This window comes from Heptranchias perlo, chromosome 8 (assembly GCF_035084215.1).
Source record: "Heptranchias perlo isolate sHepPer1 chromosome 8, sHepPer1.hap1, whole genome shotgun sequence".
Taxonomy (NCBI): Eukaryota; Metazoa; Chordata; class Chondrichthyes; order Hexanchiformes; family Hexanchidae; genus Heptranchias; species Heptranchias perlo.
In genome coordinates this window covers 46,801,757-46,828,597 of record NC_090332.1, presented here as the reverse complement: position 1 = coordinate 46,828,597, position 26,841 = coordinate 46,801,757, and the positions used below count along the sequence as shown (strand labels likewise).

At 42.4% G+C, this 26,841-nt stretch overlaps 2 protein-coding genes across 2 annotated transcripts in view; one reads left to right on the top strand and one right to left on the bottom strand.

Moving 5' to 3' along the window:
* The window catches only part of pde10a (phosphodiesterase 10A), a 368,098-nt gene extending 362,352 nt beyond the window's left edge, over positions 1-5,746 (top strand). Inside the window, exon 22 of the mRNA XM_067989084.1 lies at positions 2,448-5,746. Coding sequence (XP_067845185.1) covers positions 2,448-2,556 — 109 coding nt within the window. The 3' untranslated portion in view covers positions 2,557-5,746. The remainder of the gene's footprint in view (positions 1-2,447) is intronic.
* Positions 5,747-12,986: 7,240 nt separating this feature from the next.
* Positions 12,987-26,363, bottom strand: rbbp9 (retinoblastoma binding protein 9). The gene is made up of 5 exons (XM_067988341.1): positions 26,202-26,363; positions 23,695-23,737; positions 23,488-23,593; positions 22,753-22,838; positions 12,987-13,220 (listed from the first exon to the last, which is right to left on the bottom strand). Exons 1-5 carry the CDS (start codon positions 26,313-26,315, stop codon positions 12,994-12,996), a joined length of 576 nt encoding a protein of 191 aa, XP_067844442.1. The 5' UTR covers positions 26,316-26,363; the 3' UTR covers positions 12,987-12,993.
* Between the last annotated feature and the right edge of the window lie 478 nt (positions 26,364-26,841).

The window sequence follows — 26,841 nt, the reverse complement described above, 5'->3', positions numbered from 1 at the left end:
TGTATCCCCTGCATCTTTTATAGCTACCACTCTGGGCTGATCTTCATTGTCACTATTATTGCAGTTCTAATGGATTGATTAATGCAGCAAATCATTGTGCACTAAATGGCACAGTTCATTCACAGCATTTTGGCTGAGTCTGAGCCTCATCTTGCACTGCTCCTCCATGAGGTTAGGCTAGCTGATTCTTTTCTGGTATATCTGCTTCCTGGGGTGATTGTTTCTGTGAGTGGTGAGTCATTAACGTGGTCTACATTCTTGGGTTACCTGCTGCTGCACTATGCAATAGCCAACTGGGACCCCTACACCCATTCTGTGCGGCTCAGAGAATCCTTCTGTCAGTACTGTGCTGATGCTTCCAAATCTTGTCATTTCATTCTTGCAATACACTTTCTTGTGATAGGTCATTAACTAGGTCTTAACAGGCAAATATTTTCTTATACCTATTAATGGCAGCACACTTTCTTTTTAGGAATGGATGGATAACTCTGATAATAATGGGACAAATAGCAGTTAAGGCTTTGACATAGTTTGCAGCCCCTTTCAGTGTACTCCTTTGAGATTATTGCATTTAATACCTGGCAGAAAATACATCTTGATTGCTATCAAAGGTATTAATATTTCAGGAATGAACAATGATATATATGAATCTGTCCTATTAATAACCTTATACGCCACAGTAAAAGGAAATAACTGGGTTAAAATGTTAGTTCATGTATTGTTATTAGACACTATCAAAATCACTTAAAGAAATAAAACACTTTTTTTAATGTTGCCATTCTGATTTTATGTTGCTGACTATTTTACAGTTCTTGGGATGCATGTTACTATCTACGGCCTAAAGTCACATCAAGGTCCAGAAATGGAATTCATCTGGAAGTATCCCAGACAATTTGTAGCCTTAACAGTTTTCAGCGTGAACCAACTCATACACTAGTAGATTAGACCAGTGTTGTCCAGTACATTCGCCACCTGTAGCTAACTGGGAATCCAGATGTGGCTAATTGTATTTTTGATTAGTAAATAAAAAACGAGTAATAGACACCATTGTTGGGCATGTGATCTCAATACTTATATTTGCATGTACTTTAACCTTTTTGTGAGTTTGTTGGTAAAATGGTAAGACAAAAAACAGAGTGTGATCACTGAGTGCTTTACTTCCTGGTTTACTGAAGTTTTTTAAGTAAATGTACATTTATCATTTTGTGTATGTAAGGCCTGTGGCTAGCCAGCAATTTCTATTGGACCACACTGGTTCAGACAAAGCCAATTATCTTCAAGGGACGATAAATGATACTGGAATTTGCAAATTTCTAGCAAGTTTATGAAATTTGTCCAACAGCAAATCAATAAGTCTTAAATTACTATCCAACTCATCTAAATTTTTTAAATATATTTATTTAACATACTTAAAAGTGCTATTCAATTAACTTGCAACAGTAGGTCCATTTGGTAGTCCTGTATGTACATCCGTTCATGGAATCTTTGCATTATTAAGACAGAATTTTATTGTTGCTGTACACATTTCTTTATAACTAATATTACTTTTAATGTTTTTGTATTTCAAACCATGAATTCCATTTCTTGTTTGAGATTTTGGTTTCCAACTTTATTTAGGATTATATTCATCTCATTTACATAAACTATGGGGGGAAATTGAGATCAATTTGATTCAAGTCAATTCTCACCACAAAAGGAAGCAGCACATCTGGGAATGGGTGAGCCACCATCACAGCTACACCAGCAGTATATAGCATAAACATTTTTGGTTCAGATTTCTTTTACACTGGACTGCAGATGTTTTTCCATTAGATTCAAACGTTCCTAGTTGACTTGGTACACAGTCTATATCCTGCTATTCAATAACAGATCATCTAATAATTTAGAGATTTTAAATAGGTAGCCTCTATGTACATTAAGTATTTTGATTGTGATCATCTGATTGGTGGAGGAGGAGCTTTCACCGAATTCAAAAGGAAGGGCCTCTGAATCCAATACAAGTAACCAGAGGAAGCTTGCATCCAAATCATTTTGGACTTCATCGCATGGAATTATTTTCAGTAGCCTCAATCCAGTTCTAATGGACATGATGCCAAAACATTTTAAATTATATAATAGGCACCACTTTGGTAAACTGACTTGGATAAGCCACAAGGATGCACAATTCAAGAAATAGCAAAGTCACATTGGTGCAGAAATCTTATGTTTTGTGATATTAGGATTTGTGAATATTCATGTAGTTCAGTTCTGTACCCCATCTGACCCCAAGGAACTACCCTGATCTGGGTTCTTTATCCCAAGGAGAGGAGGAGAGTTAATTCCTAAGCACTACCATCACCTATTGAACAGAAATTGTTTTAAAATGTTAAATTTCAATAATATTAAGATTATCCTCTTGGCAACAGAGGATAGCATTTTAATTTATTGTGTCCATTTCTGCTTTTTAGGGACAACCTCGGTCAATGGGAGAAGATGGTACAAGGAAAAGATTCCTTAGGGCTGGTTCATACTCGGGCAGCTCCCTCGCAGAGCATTCCTGTTAAAATTGAGAATTGATGGAACTGGTTCTGTGTACTCAATGCTCCACTGTTAAATGTTTGACTCTGAACTGGGAAGGGGGACCTGTTACTGTAGGTAATACAATGATATTACCTCATGAGTCCATGACAACATGACTCCCTTTTTAGCTAATAACACAAGTCATTTGGAGGTTTAACTTTTTTTTTAAAGCATCAGATCTAACTGTCTTAGCAAATCTGTTGTGTTTGAAAAATGACATGAAAAAAAATTTGAGGACTTTGGCCCTTTCTTGTATGCTGTATTGCTGTGGCCTTAATATTTAATCCTAGACAGGCAGGTACTTTCCATGCAATTTTAAGCTTGGTATACATCTACAATGGTACTTAAAATATTCTGTCTGGGTTGAAAAACAATACTGGTCTGAAATCATTATTTTCATCAAAGATGGTTTACATATTAGTATGAATGTCACTAGAAGATATGTATAGAATGAGACTGCATTGTAGTAGTTGTAGTCTGAAGAGTGACAAATATTGTTGAAATACTACTTGAACTGATGACAGCATGTATCATCCATACAGATTGCAAAAAAAAGACTGAAATCTTTCAGCCATGCTAGGGCAGTTACTACTTTGAATGGGAAAGGGAAAAAATGGCTAAAACAATTCATAGACTGCTCTCTATTGGGGATGTAAATGAAGACAAGTCATGGGATGCAAAACTCCTTTTGAAGGGCAGTATGAAACAACATGTTTCTCCAACCCTGTAACAGTCTGGTTAGGGCACTTGTTTTATATTGTTAGTTTGAGCAGTAATTGTGATGAACAGCAGTAGGGTGAGGTTTCTCCAGCCCGGATAAAAATTAGGTGAACTTGAGTTTGGTAATTAATTTACAAAAAAACAAAATTAATCATTTTTCCCACATCTAGAATGTAACCTATTTGTTTACCTGTCTCCTAGCATGTGATGCTGGGCAGAATGAGCAGAACAATAGCAATGCAGTAAAGAGTTTTTCAAGATCTACTGCTGCATTAGTGACACTTGGATTGCAAATTCAAGAAGATCTTTGTTTCCCTATGGTTTTTAAATGGGTTAAGTGATTGAGATAGGAAGTGGGAATGTACCCGTTCACTCACCGAGTGCCATCCTTGAGTTTTCAGATTGGTGATGCACCATACTGCAGGACATGGGATGTCTCACTACAGGAGGGGCCAACTGATGCTCATGGGTGCCCTACAATAAACACTACACCTGTTGACTGAACCGCCACAATGTTATTGGTAGTTAAAGTTGGTTGAGTTATTGAATCCCAGCCCAAAGGTCCAACATTTGAGTATGTTTCAGCTGTTCCTAGGCTGGAGTAACATACTGAAGCATACTGCATTTGGGAAAGGAAAATGTGAAATCACCTGACTGGTCACACTGGAAGTGATCAAAGGACAGTATTAATGTGACAATGACTGTACAGAAGATTTATTCCAGGAGTGTCTAACTTTTGCATCTTCATGGTTCACTTAGCTGAGTATCATTCATTATCACAGGCCATCTATAAATAATGAGAATACATAACAGCATCTCACCAACTGCCACTGAAATTAAAAATTAATTTTGTGCAATTAGAGGTACAAAAATACTTTGCACAAGCTAAGTTACAGACTTAACTAGTAGGCTAGATGAACCTATCAGAGTAAGAAATACAAGTGTCAATAGAAACTTAGTCACCAGGACTTTATGGGTTGGGTAGCCAACCCATAAAGTTCAGGGGCCACATACAGAAGCCCCAGGCATATGCCCTCTAGCCCTCCTGACTAAAGTGGGATGTGTGATTGCTAGCAAACTCTCAAAGGTCGAAAAAGAAATGTTGGCAATATGATCGTGAGGGAGTTTGCATCCCCTCCTCATCTTTGTTAGACAAGGAAAAGGTGACAGTTGGAGAAGAGAAAAATGAAAACTAAATCACACATAATGCAGACATAGAAAAGATGTCCCTTGCATAAACGTCTTATGATCATTTATATCTACTCCTACACACTGATCCTTCCATCATTGATGTGCAAATATGTAATGCAAGCAAAATGAAGGCAATCCTTCAAATTGACAATACAATGAATTATTTGAACTTCATTTACATCCCTAATATCTACTGTAGAAAACCATACCAGAGAACTGTAGGATATGTGATAGGTCTTTCAAAGTACTTCTAATATTGCAGTATATTGCATTAGTCTATTCAAGATGCTGTCAATCTTGTTAGCTCTAGTTTCTTCTTGGAAGTTGTAAAGGATTTTTTGCACTCTTTCAGTGTGCTTATTATAATGGAATGCTTTGTGTGCATGTAATATGTACAAACAAACTGGAACTTCGTAGCATATTACCAATCACGCCTGCTGCCTGAGCAGCTTCAATGTCACCTGTAAATAAATACAAGAAAATGCTGACTAACTGTCCACTTCAGCTTTATTATAAAGTGTAATGTTTCAATGTAACAAATGTTAATATTTAGGCAACAGTTTACTGCAAGTGATCTTGGTTATGTACATTTACAATGTAACAATGTTATTGTAAATTAATTTTTACACTGAGAATAGTACATTAGTTTAAAAAAAAGTCCAAAGTTTTGGATGGGCTTTTCTGTTACAAGAGAAGTAATTCCAGAGTAGATACATGTCGAGTAGTAACGGGACATTGTTTGTAAGAGGAAAAAATGAAAAAAAATGCAAGTGCAATAATTTTGAGGTGTCTTAACTTCCAGTTTATAAATTATAAATATTGTATATGTTCCGTAAGTTTTTTCATCTATTCATTTGCAGTCTTTGTATTAAAAAAACTATACTCCTTATGTTTGTACTATAAAGCATTTAAAGCCATTTATTACACCATTGATTATTTATAAATAAATGCTCAAACCAACCAACCAGAATAAGGCAGTACCAGAGTTTCTTGTAAGCTTATAATTGCAATGGATGTATATTATTGGAATCTAACACGAGAGTTAGGATAAGAAAAGGCCATGCAGGCTATCGAAGCTTGTCGAACCCTAACTCTCCCATAAGGAAATGTCGTTGGACATTTAGGACCGAGATAAGGGTTGTGAATCTTTGGAATTCTCTACCCCAGAGGGCTGTGGATGCTCAGCGTTGAGTAAAATCAAAACTGTGATCGATAGATTTTTGGACACTATGGGAATCAAGGGATATGGGGATATGGAGGAAAGTGGAGTTGAAGTCGAAGATCAGTCATGATCTTATTGAATGGTGGAACAGGCTCGAGGGGCCGTATGGCCTACTCCTGCTCCTATTTCTTATGTTCTTATGTCAAAGATTAGAAAATGCCATGCAGCTTATAAAACCAGAGATCTCTAGCACTCCAACCCAGCCAGCTTAGCACCCTAGTGCGTTTTGAACACTCCAATACCTTTACATCTACTACCTTATCTGGCAGATTATTCCAAATCTAGCATCTCTTTTAAATTTATATTTCATTAATATAAATTTATGTCCTCTGTCCTACTGACCTGACTTGCCTTGAAATAGTAAACTGGGTTCATTTAAACTATACCATTTAACACTACACACAGCTCAGTGAAACCCCTTAACCTTTTAATATAGATCTTCTCTAACCTTTTCTCTTAGCTTATTCCCTTTACACTTGGGATTATTCTTATTGCACTTTTCTGCAACCGTTCCAATGAAATATGGTACCTAAAATTGCACACAATATTCCATGGTCAGACAATGCATTATAAAGCCATACCATAACCCTCTAGATTTATACACCACTGTTCTGGCATTATATCCCAACATTCCATTTGTTTTTTGAATTGCTTTTCTGTAGTATTTCAACATTGAAAATGACACATCTACTGTCACTCCCAGGTTATGCGCTAATTCTATTCTCTCCATTGATCATCTATGTTGCTATTTTACACTCGATGCGAAATCCTTCTGCAAGTCATTAACTGCATCCTATGTTTCTGCTGAGCTTTTTAATGTCATCTAGAAATTTTACAAACTTTTAGAATTGGTTTCTGCATCCAGGTCCATTATACACATTTAAAAAAAAACAGGATGCCACTCATCTCTGCAGTATTTCATTCAACACCTGCTCCCATTCTGACATTACACCTCTTACTCTTTCCTTTTTTTAAAACCAGCTTCTTATCCAGTCCCATGTTCTACCCTGGATTCCTGTGGCTTTTATTTGAATTAGAAATCTTTCATATGGAACTTTTGTCCAAAGCTTTCTGAAAGTCGGAATAAACTACAACATAGGGAGTGCCACTTTTCTTTTGTAACATCCTCAAATTCAAACAATTTCCCCCTTCTAAATCCAGTTTGGTAGTTTCTTATTAAGTTTTTGCTGCACAAAACTTCACCTACTCCTCAGGTACCTCACAAAACAGAACCAAAGTGGCTAACTGGTCATTTGCAAAGAATAATTAGACTTAAGTAAAAATACTTTTACAAAGTAAAAGAAACTGACTTCCAGGAGAACAGCGATAGATACTGGGCTCAGTTTAAGGCAACAAAAGCTGCCATTAGAACAGTCAAATGGTCAGATGAAAGGAAGATTGTGGATAATGTAGCAATACCAAAGGTTTTTTTTAATATAGCTTTGTTAGGACTTAGAAGGCAATAAAAGACTAATTAGGGCCATTGCAGGACACTGCAGGGCAAACACTAGTGAACTCCCAGAACATGGTAAAGGTTTTAAATGATTACATAGAATGTACTGCACAGAAATAGGCCATTCGACCCAACAGGTCCATGCCAGTGTTTATGCTCCACACAAGCTTCCTCCTTCATCTAACCCCATCAACATATCCTTCTATTCCTTTCTCCCTCATGTGTTTATCTAGCTTCCCCTTAAATGCATCTATACTAGTCACCTCAACTACTCCTTGTGGTAGCACGTTCCACATTCTAACCATTACTTTCCATGTCTTCACTCCAGTAGACGATGCTTAGTTACCATTAATACAATATATAGTTAACACTAAAGTTGAGAATATCAAAGTAAATGGACATATAATGTGAATGAATAAGTGGTCTCCAATCTGACTGGGCTGCTGGGCCTGACGGCATTCACCCAAGGATGCTCAAAGAAATGGAGGTTGTCTTATGAGCCCATAGTTCACTAGAGATGGGAATTGTTCCGATGGATTAGAGGGAGGCAAATGTAGCACCAATATTTTAAAAGAGCAACACATCAAAATACAGACCCATTAGTTTATCTTCAGTTATTGGAAAGTTATGAGAGATCCTGTATGACCGCCTGGACAACGTATGGATTATTGGAGACTCGCAATATGACTTCTGGAAAAGAAAGTCATACCTCACCAGCCTGGTTAAATTTTTTGAGAAGGTAACTAGGTTCGTGGATGAAGCTAGCCCTGTCAATATTGTGTATTTGGATTTTCAGAAAGCTTCTGACAGGGTGCTACAGATAAGAGTCCTATGGGATAGAAGGGCAGATCCTGGATTGGTGGTTCTGTGAAAATCGGTTACTAGTGGAAACCCGCAGGGACCTGTGTTTGGAATAATGCTCTTCGCGATCTATATTAATGATCTAGATGAAGGTGTTGCGAATACTATTCACAAGTTCACGGACGGCTCTAAGATCTGTGCTAGTGTTAGGAACCTCAATGAGAAAAAAAGATTTCAATCAGATCCAGATGTGATAGGGGAATGGGCCCACATTTGGCAGAAGTCATTGAATGTAGATGAAGGCAATGTCAATGAGCAAGGCTAACCCCAAACTCAAAGGTATAAAAAGTGGTGAATTGTAACAGGAATTTGTGGTGAATTGAACTCAAGAACTGTAACTGAAGAGATGTTTCTTGGTTTTTAAGTATTTTAAGGATTAAACTTTGAAAAAATGAAAATTTGTTTGGCGAATCATTCATTGAACTCACATAAATATACCTAGCTAGTTAATACTAGGATGTATAGTGAAGCCAATTCAGTATAAAACTAAAAGAACTATAATGTCCTTGTACAAGATTCTGGTTAGGCCTTATCTGGAATACTGTGTCCAGTTTTGGTCCCTTCACATGGTGGGTCATACAGAGGCCTTGTAAAAAGTTCAAAGAGGGGCCTATCTAATGATCCCTAGTTTAAAAGCCCTTAGTTATCACGATAGGCTTAGACATCGGAGTCTTTTTACTCTAGAAAAGTGTAGACTTCAGAGAGATTTAAGTGAAGTATTTAAAATGATGACCAGGCTATGTCTGTGCGGAAAGACTTCCAAATTAAATAGGTTTGGGATAATGAGGGGCCATGCATATAAGCTATACAAGCACAGGACTTGTCAGAAGGTTTGGCTTTATACAGAGGGTTGTCAATACTTGGAACAAGTTACCAGCTTGAGTGCTGAGTACAGATTCGCTACTACAATTCAAAAAGGACCTGGAGGAATTCCTTGCTGTGGCTAATATCACTGTGTACAAAAGGTAAGTGGGATGTACCTCACAGGCACTGGGATTTTCTGGAACTTGTTTTAATCGTCTTTAGGGGTACAGAGGATTTCTGAGATTTTTGTTTCCCTAAATGGGCCTAGAGTTTTTTTAAGTCTGATTTTTTTTGTCTCTCCTGGAAGATTACATAACTACAAATAGCAGGGAACACTGAGGGAGGAGTGGGGTCATGATGCTTCGTTGAGTCATGACTGGGACTTAATTATTGTACTTGAACGTACCTGGACCACAACTGGTTTAGTCATTCATTGCCAGATCTGGCTGAATCATGTCAAGCACTATCATGCCTTGCTCTTCTCTACCAAAACTACTCACTACTCTAGGATCATCCTCGAATGCAAATGTACGCCCGGCTGCTTTTCTCCACTACAAACTGTCTCCCTAAACCCCTCTCCCCTTCCCCCTACATCCTTACCTCCAAAAAGTGCAAAGAGCTCACGGACTTCTGCGTAACTAAGACTGATATCTGTTCAGCTGCCTCTGCCACATCCCTCCCTGAACCCACATTTTTCTCCAGATCTTCTCCCATCTCCCCTCATACTTTCTCTGAGCTTATCTTGTCCATGATACCCACCTTGTGCTGCCTTGACCCCATTCATACTAATCTGCTAACAACCCAATTTCCCTTCCTGAACCCTATGTTAGCTGACATTGTAAATGGTTCGCTCTCCTTCTCAAAACTGCCGCCATCACACCCTCCTCAAAAAAGCACCCTTGACCCCTCTGACCTTGCAAACTACCGTCCCATACACAATCTCCCTTTCCTCCCAAGTCCTTGAACGTGTTGGCGCCTCCCAAATTCTTGCTATCATTCCCACAACTCCATGTTTGAATCTCTCCAATCAGGTTTCTGCCACAGCACTGAAACGGTCCTAATGAAAGTCACATGGCATCCTATGTGACTGACTGCGGTGCACAATCCTTCCGCATCCTTCTCAACCTCTCTGTTAACTTTGACAGTCGACCACACCATCCTCCGCCAACATCTCACCGTTGTACAGCTGAGTGGGACTGCCGTCGCTTGGTTCCACCCTTACCTATCCAATCATAGCCACAGCATTTGCAATAATGGCTTCTCTTCTCATCCCCACACCATTACCTCTGGAGTCCCCCAAGTATCTATCTTTGGCCCTGTCCTCTTCCTCATCCACACGCTGCCCCTCGGTGACAAGTCGGGTCCACATATACATTGACGACGCCCAGCTCTGCCTCACCACCACCTCTCTCGACCCCTCCACTGGCTCTGCCTTGTTCGACATCCACTCCTGGATGCGCTGCAACTTCCTCTGGTTAAACATTGGGACGACCAAAGCCACTGTCTTCGGCCCCCACCACAAATTCCATACGCTTGTCACCATTTCCATCCCCCTCCCCCGCCACTGTCTCAGGTTGAAGCCGACAGTTCACAACCTCGGCATCCTAACTGACCCTGAGGTGAGCTTCCGACCCCCCTATCCGCTCCATCATAAAGACCACCTCCATAACCTCATTCATCTCCGGCCCTGCCTCAACTCATCTGCTGCCAAAATCCTCATTTTCACCTCCAGCCTCAACTATTTCAATGTTCTCCTAACCAGCCTGCCATCCTCCACCTTCCATAAACTTCAGCTCATTCAAATCTCTGCTGCCCATATCCTAACCCTCATCAAGTTCTTACCCATTACCCCTGTGCTCGCTGACCTACATTGGTTCCAGGTCTCCAAATTAAAATTCTCATCCTCGTGTTCCAATCCCTCCACAGCCTCCCTCCCTATCTCTGTAACCTCCTACAACCCTCTGAGAACTCTGCATTCCTCCAACTCTGACCAATTGTGCATCTCCCAATCCCTTCCCCTTACCATCGATGGCCTCACCTGTAGCTGTGTAGGCTCTTGAATTCTCTTTCTAAATCTCTCCTCCTTTAAGACCCGCCTTAAAGCCTACCTCTTAGACCAAACTGTAAGTCACCTCTCCTAATATCTCTTTCTTTGGCTAAGTGTCAATTTTTGTCCGATTACACTTCTGTGAAGCCACTTGCAATATTTTTATACATAAAGGCGTTATATAAATGGATGGTGTATTGTCTATGCGCTACTCCAGATTGTTAATATAATTAGAAGGGGATCTAGCCTCAAACCCTGGGGCACCCCGCTTGTGAATGGACCCTCTTGGGAAGTTACCCCATTTAAACCCACCCTTTGTTTACAAACCCTTGTTATTCATCTTGTAATTTCATCATTCACACACTGCGTCTTTTCTAGAATCTTTTCATGGCGGTTGGATAAGCATAAGACTGATGATCCTTTGCACCATGGAGTCCTGTCTCATCGCTGTATTGTGGAAACACAAAACTAAAGCAGGAAACTGCAGAATAGAGGAAAGCAGTAAAACTGATACTGCTCCAGGCAGACTTTCTGACACCCCAGATCAAGGCAATCCTTTCACATTAGGCATATTTCTGTGAAAGAGGCTGTATTTATATAAATCCTTTCACATCCTTAGGACATCTCAAAGCACTTCAACAGCCAATGAACTACTCATGAAATGTAGTCACTTGTTTTTTAGACAAATGCGATAGCCAATTTGCACACAGCAAGGTCCCATAAATATCAATGAAATGAGAAATGAATGACCAATTAATCTGTTTTGGTGGAATAAAACCCAGACTCTCAACAGGCAGGTGATTAGCATATTAATTATTTCTACCACTCAAGTAGTAGGATGTGAGTGGTAGCCACGTGAATAGTGAATTATTTACTTGACCTGAAGCAAAGCCTATTTAAATTTTTGTCAAGCATAACATTCCCTTAATGGTTTCAGCAATTACAGATGGGTACAGTCTATCATTAGCAACCAACCAAACAAAATTAGGCTGATTAGATTGATTCCAGGCAATTCCATTAACAGTGGCGACTGATTTCCTCTTGGAACTAACATCTCTTTCTGGGCAAAATTGGTGTATTGCTTTACCTAAGGCACCAAGACCATTTTTTTCATTATGTATTTAACGAGTTCCATTTTACAGTCAATATATTGGCCATGTAAACTTTCTTATGGAAAAGATACAACAAAAGTTATACAGTTTGAAGCCAGACTCTCTTGCTTCCATCACACATATATTGGCTGCACCAGCCATGATGTTTGGGCATTCTGGCTAAGGACAAGGCCAGAATTAGTTTGGTCTTGCAGCTGAAGGGTCAAATACTCCATCTAGAATCCAAGTACTTTCTAACTAATAGTAACAATAGTAACTGCCAGCCTACCCACTGGGAAGAATGCAAGAAAGAACTTGCATTCACTTTTCACGTGTTCCAAAGCACTTCACACCTAATGAATTACTGTTAAAGTGCAGTCATTGTTATGTTACGTAGACAAACACAACAGCCAATTTGCACATACCTAGGTCCCAAAATCAGCAGTTGATCAAAATTACCAAATAATGTTTTTGGTGGTGTTGGTTGTGGGATAAATGATGGGCAGGACACCAGAATGCCATTGTTGTTCTTCACAAAGCGCCATGGGATCTTTTACATACACAGGACCAGGACAAAAAGGGCCTCAGCTTAACATCTTATCTGAAAGATGGCACCTCTGATAATACAGCAATTCACAAAATGTATATATTCCTTTTTACTGAATTAAAAAAGTAACTGCCCAGGGATAACGTTAATGTTGAGGTAGGAAAACTATATTTAAATTAGTTTATTAATGAAACAAGTTTATAACATGGAGTTACTGGATGTACTGTTAGGGAGGAGTTCAAGTTTATTTATTTGTTCTGATGTGACACAATGGTAATCATCACTTAATACCATTAAACTGTAGAAGATACAATGAATCTGTTTAACTATTCCAGTCATGAGCAGCAGTGTAAGTTGGCCATTCTGAAATCCAGTTTATGTACTTTCCGTACCAAAACCACCAGCCCCTCATAATTTTAAATTTAACATTTCAGTTTATTAAGTTTATGAAAAAGCAAAAAGAATCTGTAATCAACCCACAAATTTAAAGGTTTATGATTATAAGGGTGCTTTAATCATCTTGCAAACAACTTTTATTAGTTCAGGAAATGTTTCGTCCTGAAAGTGCCCTCGGTCTGTGAATTTGTGCAATTCTCCCTGGAGACCATCTGCTACTTTCTGCTGTTCAGTCCATGGGAGGAAAGGGTCATCAGTTGAACCAAACTGAATGATATGAGCGCAATTGCATTTGATCTTCTCCCATTGCCACCGACTGCTGAAGTATCCTTTGAGAAAAAACAGGGACAATTTTACATCAAATCAAATCCAAAGTCTGATTTCTGTAAATGTCAATACTTGCGTTAATTATTAGGTTAAAGTTGAAAGCCCCTACGCATTTTGCTCAAAAGCAAATTAGGTGTGTCATAAATTTTTGAATTGTTTGCTGCATTTTTAATTAAAAAGCAGAAGTGCCTTTTGATTTACTAATTGATGGGAACTTGTTCATTTTAAGTGCTCAACCTTTGTCTCTGTTTTGTGCCCGAGTAGAACTACCTGAACCTCCAGAATGAATTCAGGTGGAAGCACCAGACCATCCGAACAGGGCATAACAATGTAAATGACATAAACGACATGCAAATGAAAGTCAGATGCCTTCCTGTAATAGTGCATAGTGTCCATCCATTTCTCAGGTGTTTTTTGCATGCCAGACCCAGGAAAATTGACCCTCTTCAGTCTCAACCGTGGGGCAACCGTAAGTTTGTAAATAGAAAGAAAGATGTGCATATTATAGCACCTTTCACAACCTAAGGGCATCCTAAAGCGCTTTGCAGCTAATTAAATACTTTCTGAAGTGTAATCACTGTTGTAACGTAGGTTTATGTACTCAATCTCTGCAGTGGGACTTGAACTGACAACCTTCTGACTGAGAGGTAAGAGTGCTACCACTGAGCCGCGGCTGACACCTGTTCTGGTCACCACACTACATTGGGACATCCTGGCTCTGGAGAGGCTACTGATCCAAGGCATTAGGCGCCTGAGCTATGAGGAGAGGCTACGGAAGCTAGAAATGCTTACACTGCAGAAAAGACTCAGGGATGACCTTGTTCAGGATTTCCAGATTCTAAGCGGTACAGATAAATGATGTAATACATTGTTTGGCAGAACCCACAAATTCTGTAACTAGAGGGGACGGTCCCCAGCTCAGAAGAGAGATGGGGAACAAACTGTTTAGGTCATAAGTTTTCAAACTGGTGGCCATGAGGCCACCGGATTTCTGTCAGTCTGGAGTTGAGGATACCACATACCAGGAGCCGTGACTCAAGGGTTTTGTATTCTATACTTTTTTCTGTATTTTTCAACTAGCTAGGATATAATTTCTGTTGATGTATCCCCATTAAAAACCTATTCTGCAATGTTAATATTGTTTTCCTTTAGGTAGCATTATTTGTCCAGCAAAGTTGCTGGCCTGGATTGGGCCTACCACCAGGAGGGGGAAGGGAACCTGGCACAGTTGCAGCTTTTTCAGGAGACTGCAGCTACAATTAAAAAGGAAGTTAATTTTGTTGGAAGTTGCAGCATCCACATAGAGTCAATAATGCAGCTACTCCTTCAAGGTCGGTCAGAGGAAGGTTGCCCAGTTCAGCACTGACTATTCAAAATTTCCCTGCGCAAAGTACATCGGTAAGTATCTATGTCACAAAGAGTTTTCTCTCAATCTGTCACATCTTGCAGAGGCCACATGCAAAACACTCACTCAACCTTACAGCTCGGAATGTCCTACATGGAGGGGTCTCTCTAGCACCCCTCTCCCCACTCCAGTTTGTTCAAATTGATTGAAAAAGACAACTACAAATGCTGTACAAAACAGCCCTAGAAATATGAAAATTCCAAAACAGAACTCACAAACTGCCATGTGGGGCTGATTTGTTGGATGTGCTGAATATCAATGATTTATTGTGGAGATTCCTGACCCTTTCAATTGAAACAAAATCTGCACAGCCTTCCTAATCAGTTCTTTCGAAGCTTAACATGCAAGTCCGCAGTGCAGCAGGGCACACTTTCTATCTTCAACTTCAGACTGGAACTAATGTCGCACTAATGCCGCAGGAAAGCTTCCAACAAAATCCAGCTGCATGATCCATGTTCATGTACTCTCCCATTCTGGGATCGACTCTAGAATCGGCACTTGGGTGTCACTCTGTCTTCAAACTTCCAATATTGGAAAACTACCACTCTGCTTACAAGGCAAAGCAGCACACAACAGGAGGTAGAAAACCTGCACAGGACAAAGAGTTCCGGTGGCTTAAGAATATACTGGGTGTGGGACAGGTGAAGCTGGAAGCCTCCTTTAATCTCAGGGCTATTACCATCCTCTTTATTCTCTCCCTACTCACTCACTGCCACACAGAGATACACTCGAGCACAACACCATGGCCTACAGTATATAACCATATAAGTAACATTTGAAGGGGTGTTCTGCAGACAACATTCTAACATTGTTTCTATAGGAGTCCCTGGGCTAAGAAGCAAAGCACAGCAGGAGGGTAGGCAACAGGGTACAAGGGAAGCAAGCCCAGGAAGCAAGTATAATAAGCGCATCTGGGCAGGCCAAACTGCAGAAGACTCCACTGGTAGGCTAGGAATGACTTTGGGCAGGTCAGGACAGCCCAGCCCAGATTAGGAGAGTTGGTTTCTAAGAACAACTCCCAGTAGGTCAGATAGGCCACTGCAGAAAATTGAGCCATAGGAAATCTAGCAGTGGGTGGAGCCAAAATTTAGAGGGGAGGAACTCACTACACTTAGCATGGAATACAGCCAACTGGGAAGGACCAAAGCATTAGCAAAGAAAGAAAACTTTCAAAAATTCCAACTCAATAACTGAAGCTCCAACTTAAGCTCCAGGCTCCTGACCCAGGAGCAGACCTTGCCAAGAAAACATTTGCCTGGGATTGACATCACCATACTGACAACTCTGAGTAAGAAGCAGCATTTTATTCTGTTTCTTGTGGAACAAATGTTACTTTGACACATGGGGGAAAAATTTATGGTGAACAATTGGTCACTTCCTGCTATTTGATAGCCTTCAAAAAAATAGTAACTCGATTGCTCCATTTTCTGCTGCTTACTTGTTCTTTATTGTTATTTACTGACTGAACTAAACTGCGTTTGATTTGTTCGCGTTTAGATATTTAGACATTTGGGCCCTGATATTACCAGGGAGGCGAGATGGCAGCGTAGGTAACCCGCCCAGTAAAATCCGTCCGTTCACCACGCGATCGTGGGTAAATTGAAGCCACTTACTGTGACTTCCAGGTTTCCCATCGTCAACCTGCGCAGCGGGCGGACTGCACACCCGCATCACAGGCTGTCAGCTGGAGGAGCCCTATTTAAAGGGGCAGTCCTCCAATGCTGCTCCTGCAGCAAAGAACCACAATTATAGAATGGAGCAGACCAGGGGAAAGGCTGCTCCCACATTTACCAATGCCTCAATCCAGGTCCGACTGGATGGGGTGTGGAGGAGGGATATTTTCTACCCAGCGGACGGGAGGAAGTGGCCTGTCTCTGCCACCAAGACCTAGCTCGAGGTGGCAGAGGAGGTCACCAGCAGCAGCAACGTCTCCCGCACATGGATACAGTGCAGGAAGCACTTCAATGACCTAACTAGGTCAGCCAAAGTGAGTACACTTACTCATTCTCCTACCCTCTGTCTTCTACATCACCGCCCCCACCCCATAACTCCTTCTGCCAACACTACTCTATCGCATCACTCTTCACACCACTCAAACCTCATCCTCAACATACCTGCACTTACTCATCTCCCCATTACTCATCCCACCACTACTACTCAACCCAATCCTCATACAATGTCATGGCTCTGTCTCGTACTAACCCTCTGATGCATCTCTTTCACGGTCAGCCTCACCCAAACCAACGCATTCAGCGTTTGGCCACATCATCATCCCTCACTCACGCCTTTCTACTTTCTCCCCTTATAGAAGAAAGCCCAGAATGCACGGGAGAGGGCGAAGACCGGAGGGGGGCCGCTACATCAGGCCGTCCTCACAGACGCGGAGCAGGAGGCTCTGAAACTAAGCCGCACCCTCGAGTGCCTGTCTAACATCTGGTGACAGAACTTTAACATTGGATGGCCGAGTGGGTGCGTTGGGGGCGGGGGGGCTCCTAAAATGGCGGAATCCTGGAGCAGGTTTGGAGCCCGGCTCCAAACTGCTGACTTCCGGGTTCCCCAGTGACGCTTCGGGTATGCATGCGGCTCCCAAATGCGGCTCTCAAATTGTAAGCCCCTGCCAACTGAGTTCAGCTAATTCAGCACTGATCAGAGATCAAACCTGGGACCTTACTGGTCTGTATGGCCTAAATTTTAACAACGAGGTGGGATCTCAGCAAAAGGGTCAATAAGCGGGAGGGAAACCAGGAAAAATTTTTCGTGCATGTTCTGGAGCGATCGCGATTCAATTGAAGCCACTTAACTGAACTTCCGGGTTTCGTGTCCTCAAGCTGTGCAGCGGGCGGACTGCGTCTAAAGCTCGCTATTTAAAGGGCCACTCCAACAATGCATTTTGAAGGAGAAAGGAGGAAAGGAGAGTACTGAACGTCATAGAGGAAAGGCAACACCCAGGTTCTCAGACGCTGCCCTGGAGACACTACTGGGTGTTGTCAGAAACAGCAGGGAGATGCTATACCCACCGGACAGGAGGAAGAAATCTGGTTCTGTCATAAACAAGGCGTGGCTGGAGGTGGCAGACCAGGTAAGCAGGAGCACGGTGCCCCGGTCATGGCTGCAATGCAGGAAACGATTTAATGACCTAACCAGGTCAGGAAAAGTGAATAGTTACTGATTCACCTGCATTCTGTGGTGAACATTACCCCCCCTCACATAGCCCTGCAAAGACAACTCCATCACATCACTCCTCACACCCACTTAAGGCTCAGTGTCAAGTTGCTTTCACTTTCTGTGCACTGCTTCAACCCCCAATTTGTGCACTCACCTCTCTCACTCACCCCAATCCTGATGCAATGTGAGCAATCTGTTTGATAGTCACCCTCTGATGCATCTGCTTCATTGTCATCCTGACCCAAAGCAATTCATCCATTGGGTGACCACATCACCCTCGCTCACTCACACGTCTGTACTTTCTCCCCTTGTAGAAGAGAGCGCAAAATGAAAGGGAGAGGAGTCGGACTGGAGGGAGGCCTCCATAAATAGTTGCCCTCACAGAGGCAGAGGAGGAGGCCTTGGAAATTAGCCGTACGGTGGAGTGCCTGGCTATCCAGGATGCCGAGATTGTCACCCTGCAAACGTCTGGTGATAGAACTTTAACATCCCTCACCCACAACATGAATTGATGTTATCAATGATCGACCTGTGGCACACCTCAGTGTGCTCATCGCAACATTACTTCTGCGATGAATCTTAATATTGCTGTATGTTCTCTTCCAGCGGCGACACGGACTGAAGACGTGGACGAGGGCGATTCCTCAGAGAAGCTCCCTGCCTCTGAGGGTGCACCGACATATCTTAGTGAGCCATCCACCAGCGCAGATACTCACACCTCGGTGGGTCCTATTAGAGAGGAAGTTGGGTTGTCACCTGATGATTCACCAGTAGTGGCGGGACAGCGGTGGAGAGTCCGCGTCGGTGAGAGCAGTCCTCTCCAAACTCTACTCAGCTTGGCACAGATGCTGAATCCCAGGGGCCATCCTTGAAAAGGAGAATGATCGAGGTACAGACGCATCTTTGCGATGTACTGGAAGACTTGCCACGCTCAGTTTCCACATAGTCGCAGAGGGTGGAGGAGTCCACCTCCAGCATTAGTGGACTGGTGGCGCAGGTAAGTGGGAGAAGGTCTGCAATGGAGAGAATGACAGCCTCCATTGAGCTTCAAGCACGGCTCACAAATGAGTCCATTCAGGCCCTGACAACGGCTGTGCGGACTCAGGGTGAACAACATGCTGCCACCTCAAACAGGCAGACAGAAACATTAGAACTGGCCTTACAAGGCATCACACATGTCCTCCAAACTACCTATGCTGCAGCTACAGGGGATGCACCACATAGAAGCTGTAGGAAGAGGAAGTCGAAGGTTTTGTAATCAACAAGGGTATGCACAGGGGTGGCTGACAGACTGTCATGTTTTTCATTTGTATTTGATTTTGGTTAAAGTCACATTAAAAGTTATGATTCTCACCACCACTGCCACATCTTGCCCATTCTTGAGTCCTTTTTGTGATAGGGCCCTTTCATGTGCTTCATCATGAATGGCGAGACTTGATGCCACCCATTGGCTGTGTTTACAATGAGTGTATGTGTAGTTGTAGGACTGTTTTGTGCAACCTACAAGGGGGGGGGGGGGGGCGTGGTGGTTACGTTGGTGGTCGTGGTGGTCGTTACAGGTGGTCTGAGTACTTGACTATACTCACTTTGCAGATCTCCCTATGAGAATCTATCAAATATGAGTGACTCCCTGCCACGACAAGCAGCCAGGTGAGATGCTGCTCTGCTGATGGTTCACCCATCATCTTCCTTATCCTCCTCCTCATCTTCTTCAATGTTGATGGTAGGTGCGGCTGCTTCATGAGCAAGTGGGACCTCATCCACCGGTAACCCTCTCTGTTGAGCGACGTTGTGCAGGACGCAGCACGACTATTATTCTGCACACCCTCGCTGGTGAGTACTGAAGGGCTCCCCCAGATCGATCCAGGCACCTGAAGCGCATCTTCAGCATTCCTATGGCTTGTTCAATGACAGACCTGGTGGCAATGTTGTTGTACCGCTGCTGTGCCTCGCTGGTGGGGTTCCTCACAAGTGTCATGAGCCACATCTGCAGGGGGTATTCCGTTGTCTCCAAGGAGCCATCCCTTAAGTCTGACGTACGCGTGGAAGAGGGCCAGGATGTTGGATTCGCGCAGAATGAAGGAATCATGGCAGCTGCCAGGGAATTTGGCACACACCTGCAGAAACTTCTTCTGTTGGTTGCAAACCAGCTGTGCATTGATAGAGTGAAATCCCTTTTGGTTGATGAACATTCCTGGCTCATGTGGAGGTCCTCGGATTGCTACGTGTGTGCAATCAATTGCGCCCTGTACCCCCGAAGCCAGCCAAAGAATGGAAACCTACTGCCCTCTCAGTCCGACTTATGTCATCGATGGGGAAGTTGACATAGTCGAATGCCCTGGCAAATAAACCATCATTGACCTGTCATATACACTTATGTGCAGATAATTGAGCGATCCAGACAATGTCACCGGTGGCGCCCTGGAAGGATCCAGAGGCAAAGAAGTTGAGGGCAGTGGTGACTTTAACTGCAACGGGCAATGCGAGGCCATCAGGCCCTGGGAGCAGCTCTGCATGAAGGAGCCTCCAGATGTCTGCGACCACCTGGCAACTCAATCTGAACCTTCAAAGGCACTGTGCCTCAGAGAGGACCAGGAAGCTCAGCCTCTGCCTGGAGACCCTCTCACGAGGGTAGTGCCTCCTGCGAAGTCGGCCCCTCTGTTCTTTCTCTCTCTGCTCTTCTGCAGGTCTCTGTGGTGCACCTCTGTCTTGTGGAGCTGCAACTCCCAGAACTGCATGCCGTGCCTGCCGTGGATGCCTTTGTGCCTCCTTCTCAGATATAATGCTGAATACATCCATTGCACTCCCCCATCCTGATGGTGTCAATTTGAGGGGGTCCAAAATGTAGGTAAATATGTGTGAACACAAGAATTCTGAGTGCGAACAAAGCAATCTCAATCTAAACACAAAGAACTCCCAGCCAAAGGTCTGTCTGAGAGAACTGATTGCCCTGCTGCAAAAACTCACCCTTTATTCATGTGTCAATCACTGGTTTCAAGGTCCCAATGAGGGTTGGCTGCAACTCGCCTCCATTGCCATGGTGTGTTTCAGAGGCCACAGGAGACACGTTCAGATAGAGTTAAAATCGTTTGTCTGCCTCCATACACTATAATTTAATTCCCTTAACTACTTCAACTACCTTAATTGCTACTTTAAATGTCAGAAACCTCCGAGTTTCCAAAGCACGTGCGCACCCAGATGAAACGCAGAAGTCGGCAGGTTGGAGCCGGGATTCGTTCCCGCTCCAAACTTTTAACATTTTTTACTGCCACCCCCCCGCCCCCCCCCCCCCCCCCCCCGCCCAACCCACCCATTCTTCAGGGTTAGGATTTACCCCTGTGTTTCAACTACTCACTGCCTTAACCAGTGGAAACAATTTTACAACACCAAGTTATAGTCCAGCAATTTTATTTTAAATTCACAAGCTTTCGGAGGCTTCCCACTGACGAAGGGGGAAGCCTCCGAAAGCTTGTGAATTTAAAATAAAATTGCTGGACTATAACTTGGTGTTGTAAAATTGTTTACAATTGTCAACCCCAGTCCATCACCGGCATCTCCACATCTTAACCAGTGGAGTCATTGAGTCAGCAGCGTGTCATTTAATATTTATTTATCTAATGTATGTTTTAGAAACAGAATAGATAAGTAGCCATGGGAGACAATCAGGATCACATCATATGGTACTCTCTTCCCCCAAAAGGTTGTGGTTGTTGGGTCAATTGAAACTTTCAAGACTGAGGTCGATAGATTTTTGTTAGGTAAGGGTATCAGCCATGATCTAATTACACAGAATTACCACAGAACGTACAGCACAGAAACAGGCCATTCGGCCCAACTGGTCCATGCCGGTGCTTATGCTCCAGACGAGCCTCCTCCCACCCCTCTTCATCTCACCCTATCCCAGTGTCAGACAGAAGGCTTTGAATTTCCTTTCAAAAAGAATACAACCTACTCCACGTTCTCCAGCATGTGCTCAATTACATCTACGATGCTCTTAGGCATAAGACCAGAAACTCACGTCCCAAAACTCAGCTGCCCGTATCCTAACTCACATCAACTCCCATTCTCCCATCACCCCTATATCGCTGGCCTACATTGGCTCCCAGTCCAGCAATGCCTCAAATTTAAAATCCTCCTCCTTGTGTTCAAATCCCTCCATGGCCTCACCCCTCCCTATCTCTGTAACCTCCTCAAGCCTTACAACCCTCCGAGATCTCTGCGCTCCTCCAATTCTGGGAGCTTGCTGTGCTCAAATTGCCTGCTGCGTTTCCTACAATAAAACAGTGACTACACTCCAAAGGCCCTTCACCTGCTGTAAAGCACCTCAGGACGTCCTGAGGTCGTGAAAGGTGCAATATAAATGCAAGTCTTCCTTTTCTTTTAATATGGGTATCAATACTACCCCATCCCTACCTCTGGGATGGGGTCAGTGATCTCTGGTAATGAGTAGTTGAGCCACACAGACTAGGAGGGTCATAGATTGTCTGTAGCAGATCTAAGCCAGGTTGGCAGCAAGGGCATTTCAAATGGCTTCAGTGTCCCTGGGCTGGTAATGAAGGGGTGGTGAGGAAATGGCCAGGTTTCCCGCTCCTGATCACTATCCGGCGAGACCCCCCGGCTGGAAAGTGCTGTCAGGAAAGGGCAGAATCAACCGCGTTGCCCTTGTAGTTGAATAGCCGGCTGACACTCATTATTGAAGCTCTGACATGATGAGTGGCTACTTGGCACCAGTGGAACCGTATCCCAATTGAATGGCGGAACAGGCTCGAGGGACTGAATGGCCTGCTCCTATGCCTATGTATTCTCCAAACATTTACATATGAAGCTGGTCTAAATCAAATACCAAAGTTATATAAGACAGGCAGAGAGAGTAGACCCATTTCAAGATTAAAGACAGTGGTGACCTATACTGTTATTAAGATCAGTGAATGGAAGGAAGATAGGAGGCAGAGGAAATTCCTTACCACTTTCTCTTTCAGTGGCATCCCCAAGGTCAGATGTATATGCAGAAACCAATATAATACCGTATACCTTGTGTGTTTCAGCATATCTAAAACAAATATACAGCACATAATTAGTAAACATATTCAATGATTTGTGGGAAATTACATACTTTTATTACTAGTTTCCTATCACATTCCCTTGAGAAGTTGTTAGTTCAGTAGTTTAAAGCTGCTGAGATTTTCTATTTTTGTTTATATGTAAAGATGGAGACATTTTTAGAATGCACAAGTGAGCCATATAGTTCTCTATGATTTTTAACTCAAAAATCCCACTATGTTCAGGTACATGGCACTATTTTTTCTCTAATACAAGGTTAGAAGCTATTCACTCCACCCAGGACTTATGTTAAGACCCATTTAAACATGTCCCAGCCACATTCAAATGTCCAGTAACTTAGGGTACAGAATTTTAACATCCCAAATCACAACTCTACTCAATAAAGAAACAAATGTATTGAATTCAACTGATATTGCTCAACATCTCTAAAATAAAAGGCCTGGGTACAACAAAATCAATATATCTTCCATCTGGCTTTTAACAGTAACAGGAAGATGGAGTAATACTGCTGGCTGTTACTCCCTGACCCACAGAAGCTTGATACAACAACTTGTGAGTGGCTAAAAAATTACTCGCACTAAACACTTCACCATTTTGTGCACTAAAACCCTACTTATCGTCCTTTCACACATTCATACCTCATAGCTGCAGCAGCACCAGAACTGTGTCCAATGATAATGGTCCGTTCATCGCATTGCAGTGTTTTGTCCATAAAAGGAAGCCATATTGTTTTTCTTGCTGTGACTGAACGATGGACACGGATTAAATAAAACAGACTATGTCTTCCAATTTTTAAAAAATTGCTTTATAAGTAACTGCAGAATCAGTTTTCAAAAAACACTTACTGGGGTCTGGCATGTTTTTAAGCAAGCACTGAAAATCTGGGATCTGCAAAAATATTTTTTTAAATAAATTAAATACTGAAATACAATCTGATTAAGCAACAATGTCTCTCTAGTGTGCACCAAGGAATAGAAGTCAAGTATGCTGGATTGGTGCAGAGCATACAGATAATACAAATATTGAATCATAAATACAGAATAAAGGGGTACATATTTAAAAATTGTGAACACACCATTGTAAACTATTAAAACTCATTGCTTAAATGATCTTAAAGACTGCAGTTAATGCAAGGGAAATGTACTTTAATTTCTTCTTTGTGCCTCAGGAGCATTTTTCAAAACTTTGAGTGACTTTGAGATGGAATATTCTAAGTGTGACGTTGCCAGTGCCGTGTCAAATAGTCAGTGTAACAGTGGGCCCATAATGGAAGCAGTTTGTCCTGATAAGGGCAGTTAATTGGACTTTGAAGGCATAGAATCATAGAAGGGGGCCATTCAGCCCATCGTGCCTGTGCCAACTGTTTGAAAGAGCTATCCAATAAGTCCCATTCCCCTGCTCTTTCCCATAGCCCTGCAAATGTTTCCTTTTCAAATATTTATCCAATTCGCTTTTGAAAGTTACTATTGACTCCGCTTCCACCACCCTTTCAAATAGTGCATTCCAGATCATAACAACTCGCTGCGTAAAAACGTTTCTCCTCATCTCCCCAGTTATCTTAAATCTGTGTCCTCTGATTATTGGCCCTCCTGCCAGTGGAAACAGTTTCTCCTTATTTCCTTTATCAAAACCCCTCATTGCAACGCCTGTGATGTTACTGAAATAGTATATTCCCCTGCAATATGACTACATCTACCAAGATTCAAGAAACCTGACATCATACAGGAAACTGATCAGGGAATACTTCATGGCAGTTCCTGTGTTTAGCTGGGTATTCTCTTTTTTTTTGCCTCCTCTTCCCTTTAACATTATTTCCCTTCCCTAATCAGCACCTCCTCTGTCACACTAATCGGAGCTCAGGGATTCACTATATGGAGAAAGACATAGCTACAAGTTGCATCCTACCAACCCCAAAGTAAACGTACCATACTCACTAATGGTGGACAGCCGCTGGGAAGACCAGGAGTGAAACAATATTCCCAGTGGCTATCCTTCGCAAAAACAATGGCCCAGAATTTGCTGTAGCAGGGCATCTAACGGTGTCTGCCGTTAGTTAGACTTGCCCTTGCACGTTTAGGTTTTTAAAATTTTTGCGTGGCAAGTTGCTTAGAGTGCGAACTGATAACGTCACAGCGAGGAAAACAGGGCATCTGGGACCTGAGTGAACAGAGTACCTCCTTAACCAATCAGATTGAAGAATTGAGAATTAAACAGAGGAACAACGGAGAAGGTAGGGTAAATTAGAGTGGGTGAATTCAGTGTCAAATCAGGTACAAAAAGAGAAATAAAGAGGGAAAGAAAGATTGGATTAAGAGAGAGAAAAAAGGGACAGAAAGGAAAAGTAAAAAAAAATTAAATTTGACATTTGACATTTTTAAAATCTCCAACAATACCCAAAGGGTATACTCCACACTTTTGTTTAATTTTCAGTGCCAGAGAGGTTGATTGGCAGTAATTAACACTTATCACATTGTTAAAAGGGTACTTGCACTTGTAATGACAAGACTTAACTTTCTGTGGTGCGTTTAGTTCATATTTACCTTGCAAATACAGCAACTTCACAACATTCAATGCATTTCAGTGGTGAAGTAGACAGCGAGATGCTGTTTCGAAAAGCTAATGGCAGAGTGGCGCAACTTAGGACAGCAACTTTTGGGTATTGGCATTTAACCGCACATCTGCTCCTCGCCTGAAGTTGCTGTACCATTTACACTTAAATGATGGCGAGCACCATTAGCGTCACTGTTACTTTGACAGCAAAATTTGGGCCCTCATTTTTAACTTGGGGTTGCCACTGCTACATGAGACACACACAGCAGGAGCTGACAGCACTAGCATGCCACAAAACTTTATGGTAAGTTTTTTTAATGTAAAAAGCATCTATAAAGGGGATGGATCCCAAAGCACAGGAACCCTTGGGCATAACTGCAAGATGGTTTCTTAAAGAGACCCAAACATGCAACTAGGCTATTGGGGAAACTTGGCCTTTAGTTACATTGGCATTAAAATTTCTGAGGGTCGCTGTGATGAGTGGCATCTACCAGTCACACCAGAGGCAAGTATGACTGCTGTGTGAGAGACTCCCAGTTAGAGAGAGAGAATGAGTAAATGAGGGGAAGTCCCCAGTCTCAGCCTTTGACTAAAAGAACAAGTTTTTTTTCTGAGAAAGAACATCAGTTGGGGAAGCGGAAGCAGCAGCGGAGAGGAGCGAACAGGGAAGCGGCCGAGACCGACTGCAAGGTCCAGGAGCCGGGCCCACGGTTCTGATTCCCTCGCTCACACCTGCGATGTTTGCAGCTAGGACTCGGCGCTCTCCCCTTCTCACATGGAATAAACTATCTCCGTTACCGACCTGGTTCAGTTCATCCTTCACCCATTTGTACCAGTTACTGTCCTCCACGTCCCCCGCCCCATTGCCGGGTACGATCACTGCTCTGTCAGACTTCCCACAGCCGCTCTGTGCCATTCCAGACAGGCCCAACCTGAGAGACGATCCACCCTCACCACGTGGCTCCTAACTGTCAACCGACAGACAAAGCCTTCACTTCAATGGATGTTGTGCCACAAACCTGAAGGCAAATCTCATTCCTTAGGGATCATATATTTTTGATTTTAAAAATATAATCTATTTTGATTAATTTCTTTTTTAAAAAAACAGCTCGAGATATTTAAATCAAACTTGTCAAATTTCATTCTTTCATACTCTAATTCTGGTTTTAAAAATGTCCAGTCTGTTGGTGCACCTCAATCAAAAAATAAACACGCACCCATTTATTTAAGTGATCTTGCAATCTGTCTGACTCTTTCTGATCATAAATATCTTTCCTAACATCTGCTTGATGTTCTGGGTTATTGCTTTCACCACCATTACCAGCAAAACAACAACTTGCATTTATATAGTGTCTTTAATGTAGAAAAACATCCCAAGGTGCTTCATAGGGAATTAGTCAGACAAAATGAACTCAGAGCCAAAGAAGGATATATAGGAGGGG